The sequence below is a fragment of the Galeopterus variegatus genome, unplaced genomic scaffold, assembly GCF_000696425.1.
Source record: "Galeopterus variegatus unplaced genomic scaffold, G_variegatus-3.0.2 Scaffold11863, whole genome shotgun sequence".
Taxonomy (NCBI): Eukaryota; Metazoa; Chordata; class Mammalia; order Dermoptera; family Cynocephalidae; genus Galeopterus; species Galeopterus variegatus.
In genome coordinates this window covers 16,800-23,429 of record NW_007737974.1, presented here as the reverse complement: position 1 = coordinate 23,429, position 6,630 = coordinate 16,800, and the positions used below count along the sequence as shown (strand labels likewise).

General features: G+C 41.0%; 1 protein-coding gene across 1 annotated transcript in view; it reads right to left on the bottom strand.

Moving 5' to 3' along the window:
• Positions 1-399: 399 nt before the first annotated feature.
• GABARAPL1 (GABA(A) receptor-associated protein like 1) overlaps positions 400-6,630 on the bottom strand; it is a 9,846-nt gene continuing 3,615 nt past the window's right edge. The window contains exons 2-4 of the mRNA XM_008594918.1: positions 4,556-4,634; positions 2,936-3,054; positions 400-1,732 (exon numbers count right to left, since the gene is read on the bottom strand). Coding sequence (XP_008593140.1) covers positions 1,667-1,732; positions 2,936-3,054; positions 4,556-4,634 — 264 coding nt within the window. The 3' untranslated portion in view covers positions 400-1,666. The remainder of the gene's footprint in view (positions 1,733-2,935; positions 3,055-4,555; positions 4,635-6,630) is intronic.

Sequence of the window (6,630 nt, the reverse complement as noted above, 5' to 3'; positions counted from 1 at the left end):
AAGAGCTTGTTAAAAATCAGACGCCTACGCTGAGATTCTGAGTCAGCTAAATCGGGACAAGGCCTAGATATCTGCATCTGTAATTAGCACACCCCCAGCCAACCCCCTCTACTCTGATGTAGGCAATCTTCCACCTTCAGCTTTGAGAAACACAAAGCAGTGACAAAGCACTTATGTGCGGAGGAGAAAATCACACACACACCACCAATGCACCAGGTGCACTGCCCACTGCAGCATTTGGCCTTGGGCAGCAACTCCTGGTCAGGAAAGAGCTAAGCAAACATGCATGTGTCTGACCACGTGTGCACACTCCTCGCTCACAGCCACCCCTCTGTCTTTTGTTCAGAGTCCCTGTGCCATCTATTCTAATACATACTAAATAAAGTCAACACTTCTGAATTCAGGTGAATTTTTAAGGTAAGCAAATACTTTATTTCCTTGGCCTGACAGCATTGACTTCATTATACAAGAGCCTTCAGCTGACAGAACTGACACAGACTTCCCCCAACAGGAAGGACCCTTTTCATTAGCAGAGATGAATTGAAATGTCATGTCTGAGTGCAATTCCTGCTCCCCACACCCACCCCACATAACCCCTAAAGTGAAAATAAATCAATAAAATCCCCATGAATTACTGAAAGTCATCCCTCCAAACTCTAACTAGCAGCTGCAGTAGATGAAAACCAAAGGGGGGAAGCAGCTGGCCGTCACATAGCATTCCTGTGTGTGTGAGACGGAAGGGACAGCAGCAAGGGAGCGAGAATTCTGGACATGTGGTAGGCACAGACTATCTTACCTCGTTCCTGCCCCTTCCATACATAAGACATCTCTGTCCCTATACATAGGAAATGCAAGGAGTGGTTTTAGCCTGCAACTGGAAATACCTGAGGCTCATTAAATTCCAAGATAGCTGTGGGATAAGGGGCACCAGAAAGAGAGCGGGTTAGACAGAGATGATCAACACTCAGTCAATTCCAGTTTGATGCTATCAAAACTATTCTCATAAGCATATCAGCTTCATGCCTGATCTCTGTTTTCCAAAAGTAAGAGAGCTTCATTTAAATTTCTGTGTCAATGTCTATTGCCACCACTGGGGTGGTACTGCGATGTTTGTGTCTGAGATTCCGACTAGGATGAGAGGGAGGAGGTGTGGCGATACGGGAGATCAGTGCTTCAACTATAGTGGGTCTCTTTTGGTCCCCAGGCATGGTCCACTACAAGTCCTAAAACCCACCTGCTCCCTTTCCCTATGTGTCTTGAGCAAATGTCAAAAAGAGAATCTCTGCCCAAAGAGAAGAGAGAGCAGGGAGTTGCTGCTGGACTGCAATCCTCTCTGGCCCTGACTTGCCCACCTCCTGACCCTACTATGAAATTGCACAAAAATGAATTCTCGGCAACGCTGTAAAATTATGTCATCCCCATTCCTCTGTCAAAACCAATCCAACAGTTTTGTCCTGACATTCTTTCTCCCTGGCTGAGGAAGCAGCAAAAAATATCAACTGAGCATGTGAAAATATGATGATGGTGTGTGCAGTGTGATGTTTCCTGATGTCTTCACCTTCTGTCTCCTCCATGGTGGGAGCCTTCCCTCTCCTTCCCCAAGTCCCACACGCACCCCTCCCCTACCCCCAAGTCCAGGTGCTCCCATATGCTGGGCTTCCACCACTCACTTCCCATAGACACTCTCATCACTGTAGGCCACATACAGAAAATAGTCTTCCTCGTGGTTGTCCTAAGAGAAGAGATAAGAAGACAGCTTAGAAAATACATTCATATCCATTATGTCTAGGATTCTGCGCCTCACACAACCTGTAAAGTAGGTAAGGCAGGTATCACTAGCCCCCATTAAAAAGAGGAACAAAGAATAAGAAGTGGTTAGAATTAAGCTGATTTCACAAACAAAAAACCTTCATGGAGAACATAATACACACAGTTATCAGGAATACGAAGAGGACAGTGGCATAAAGAAGCTCATTCTAGCAAGGGGAACTCAGATACCAGAGACACGTACACTGGAATATATCCTAGTAGGGAATATATGCTATAGAGTGAAATCAGCTTAGAGATTATTGGAAGTTTAAGTAATTCACTATGTGACGCACAATGAGAAGGCAGGACCTTGTGCGCAATCCTTTAAGAAATAATACAGTTACAATCTTTAGGTTATATTTATGGTATAATAAAGTTAAGTTAAAGTACAATAGTTTTCTCATATTAGATTCTGATAATTTACCAATTGAACCAAATCACATAAATTATTCTACCTGAGTTTATCTGTTAAGACAATCCATTTAAAGACTTTGCTTTAGTTATAAATTTCATTCTATCTGATTCACTGCACCCAGATAGTGGGGAATCTGCTTCAGTCTTAGCTTTGTTCTAAGGAGAAAATTTTCCCTTGTTTAGATCTATGTGGTTGTCTTAAACCAAAATTTCAGAGTTTATAGAGGGAGCTGTTAAGAAATACCTTTACTCTAAGGAGGTTAGCTTCAGAGTCCAAAGGGATTAGCTTTACTATTATTTGTTTTCTCAATCTGTTACTAAATGGGAATAAAATACTGAACTGGGATGTGAATGCATAAAATTTACTTACAAATTATATGTTACCAACAAGAATAACAGAAGTATGACAGGTAGAGGCTTTAAAATTTTTGCTATCAGGAACCATTTCCTGCTGTATCAATAAGGACAATCCAGCATTAAAACACTATAGTCATGTAAGACTGAGAAGAGACTTCAAAAGGATTAAATCTAGTAGAGTGTTCAATCCCTAAAGGACAAGTGGCATCTAATCTCCTGGAGCCTTACACTGCCATGTGTAAGAGGATCCTGGTAAATAACACCTTCTGCCCCACTTCCCAGGTGTGCTATTGACATAATTGAAACAAATGCTGGAGAAAGCCAGACTGCATGGTATTGTGACCAGGAGCATTACCTCATACAGCTGGCCCATGGTAGCACTAGTGGGAGGGATAGTGTTGTTGACAAAGAAGAATAAAGCGTCCTCAGGTCTCAGGTGTATCCTCTTCCGGATTAAAAAGTAGAACTGGCCAACTGGATGAAGGAAGAAGGAAAAGGCAAGAAGAGAAGAAAACAAGGTGTTAGTAGAAGTATAAGTCCCCCTAAAATTTCTATTGCATGTGTCCTTCAGGTTAACTACCAGCCTTATCATCTGAGCAGAGCCAAATACTGTCCTGGAGATTTAGAAATAAAAAAGTGAAACTCAAAAAGGCCTACATAGTCCCTGACATGCCACAGTGGAGCTTAACCCTTCCTCAACTTCAGGCCTCATGTTTACATGTCCAATTTCTATTGCATGTGTCCTTCAGGTTAACTACCAGCCTTATCATCTGAGCAGAGCCAAATACTGTCCAGGAGATTTAGAAATAAAAAAGTGAAACTCAAAAAGGCCTACATAGTCCCTGACATGCCACAGTGGAGCTTAACCCTTCCTCAACTTCAGGCCTCATGTTTACATGTCCACCTAAAGCCTGAGGACTACTCTGGAGATTTAGAAATAAAAAAGTGAAACTCAAAAAGGCCTACATAGTCCCTGACATGCCACAGTGGAGTTTAACCCTTCCTCAACTTCAGGCCTCATGTTTACATGTCCACCTAAAGCCTGAGGACTACTCTGAGGAGATACATGTATATGCAGGTCAAAATATTCCCACCATCATCTAAACCTGACTCCCACCCTAGGACACCTAGTGATGCAAACAGGCCTACCAGACTTGGGGATCTTGGCACAGTCACTCAACCCAGTGTTGGGGCAATGGGTGGGGTTCAATGCTTTACCTTTTCCTGAGAATACTGAAAAAGTTCTAGAAGGCTGATATTCAAATCAATTAAGTCTAGAGCAAACATAACCTATAAAGTCTTTCCAGTGTCTCTGGGATACAGTGGGTATTCTTTGTAATTTCAAACAGAATCTACAAAACTTATTACAAAAAAACTGCAGCATGAGGAGATAAAATATTTAGTTGAGAACCTCTCAAATGTGATCATACCAAGAAACTAGGCTGGTTTTCCTTTTGGAACAAATTGATATCACAGTGACAAAGCTGAATTTTAAAAGTAGTTTAAGGGCCGGCCCGGTGGCGCACTGGAGAGTGCACCACTTGGGAGTGCGGCGGCGCTCCCACCGAGGGTTCGGATCCCATGTGGAGACCGGTTCCCGCTCACTGGCTGAGCGCGGTGTGGGCGCAACACCGAGGGTTGCGATCCCGTTACCGGTCAGTAAAAAAGACAAAAAGACAAAAAAAAAAAGTAGTTTAAATATTGGGCATCTGATCTTTTCTTTCCATGTTTTGTGCTTTGCTGTGTCTAAGTCAAACAAGACAGGGTGATGGGACATGCTTAAGGGAACTGGTAATGGCAGAAGAACTATTTTGCTCTTGCCATCATAAGTGTATTTTTTAATCAGCTAACTTTCTGGAGAATCCCACTCACTTCCTTCCACTCTGTACTTCCTCTCAATCTCACAATCTCATGCCTATGATAATGACCAAGAATGCTTTGCCATGGGAGCAAGGGTGGAGAAAAGGAGCATTACCAGTGAGGTCAGAGGGCACCAGGTACTTCCTCTTGTCCAGATCAGGCACCCTGGCTTTGGGAGCCTTCTCCACGATCACCTGGGAGAAGAGCAGGAGAACAGGAATGAAAACTACAGAACTCAACCTAGTATTTTTCCTTCCACATCCTACAGCTGCCCTAATGGAAGTGAGTTTATCTAGGCCCAATACAACTTTTCTATTTTTTATTCTCTCCTACCCGTTAAAAAATACATGGAGAAATGGGCTTCCTTAATCAAGTTATAGTTTCGTCACTGCGAAAAGATGAAGATGGAGAGGGCACAGGATGAAAGTAAAAAGAACCTTAATTTTAAATAACAAGCTACCTGTAAGATACACAGTAGGACATTCACCTTCTGGTACTTAACTAGAGCGTCAAGAAGACTGACTGTCTGGGCTTTCTCAGATGGCCCTGATCAGCTGTTGGTTTTATTCTTTCTTATAAATGCCATTGATTAAAGATACAGACAACGTGGTTTAAATTTTATACTTTGTCAAAATTTTCAAGAATGCAACAAAACGTAAAGACACTATTAAGTTAAAGAAGTATTAAAACAGTTCTTATAATGACATTCTGTAATATGATGTCAATACCCATTTATCAATATTGATTTTGTTAGGCTTTTCAGGGATTTTCAATGTCTACAGTAAATATTTCTATAATACTTCAAGTTTTATAAGGATCATGTATTTCTGTAATAAAAAATAATAAAGAAATATAAACATTAAAAAGATTTTTTTTACATACTGGAAACTTATAAAATAGAAAATAATTATTGTAAAACCATGAGCTTTATATTTTTAGTATAGAGAGAATAATCATTCTAGAAAGAAGATATGGGAAGTACAGAAAAGTTAAAGTAAAAAAGCAGAAACGAACACTGGACAAGCAACTCTAATAGCTGTGTGACCTTCAACCAGTGACTTAACCTCTATGAGCTTTAGTACTGCAATGAATAAAAGGAAGATAACTTTCCAACACATCTTTCACAAAGTCATGGTATTTATATGATGTAAACTTGAGTAATACATAAAATTTTAAGTGGAAATGCTTTCTCAGTTATAAAGAATTACCTAAACATACGGATTAACCTGGAGGGAGGCGTTTGAAGCTTTTAAATGAAAGGGAACAGATTAAAATTAGTGAAAAACTTGTTTTGTGTTATGGGGAAAAAAAAAGAATACAGCACCAGGAAGACCAGAGAAACATGATTACACTTTAAATTTAAATGTAAAAATAAAAACTGGGGGCTGGCCAGTTAGCTCAGTTGGTTAGAGTGTGGTGTTATAACACCAACGTCAAAGGTTCAGATCCCCACACTGGCCAGCTGCCAAAAAAATTAATAAATAAAAACTGGGATAGAGAGATATGAGTCAGCAATTAAAAAGAAAAAGTAGGAAGAGCTTCAGGGAGAGACCAATAAAGACACAATAATGAGGATGAGCAGGAGACACCACAGTTCATAAAATCAAAGCAAAACAGAGGGAGCTTAAATCCTGTCTCACAGAAACTAAGACCTGGCAACTCCTATCAATAAGAGATGAAGACCACAACAGAAGGGGGCAGAAAAGAGAGCAGTAGAGCGGACTGCAATAAGATAACGGGAGAGCAGGGAGGGATCTAGAGAGAAACAGGAGGGGGAGGGGTGATCATTAAAGCCTTGGTTTACCAGAAAATACTTGACTTTCCAGGAATCCCAACTCTACTCCTCACTTAACAGTGGGCCCTGGGCTAGATGCTCTGCCTCTTTGGGTCTCAGTTTTCCCCATCTGTGAAATGTGACAATACTCTCTATAGGGCTGTTTACAAAGCTAAAAAAATAGACAATCTGTTCCTAACAGTTTCCTGCTGTCTTGCAGGTTTTCAATATGCTGTAGTTATTAGGATAATTTCAAGATCCCGTGAACTCCTCCTCTCCCAAAGCACAAGCAACACCTATTCCTTTGGATGATAGCTATAGAGGTAGTGGTGGGGCTAAACTCAGGTTATGGGAACAGTGAGGGTATGAGATGGCTTTAACAACACCAGTGATCAATCTGGAAGGGGCTTTAGAAA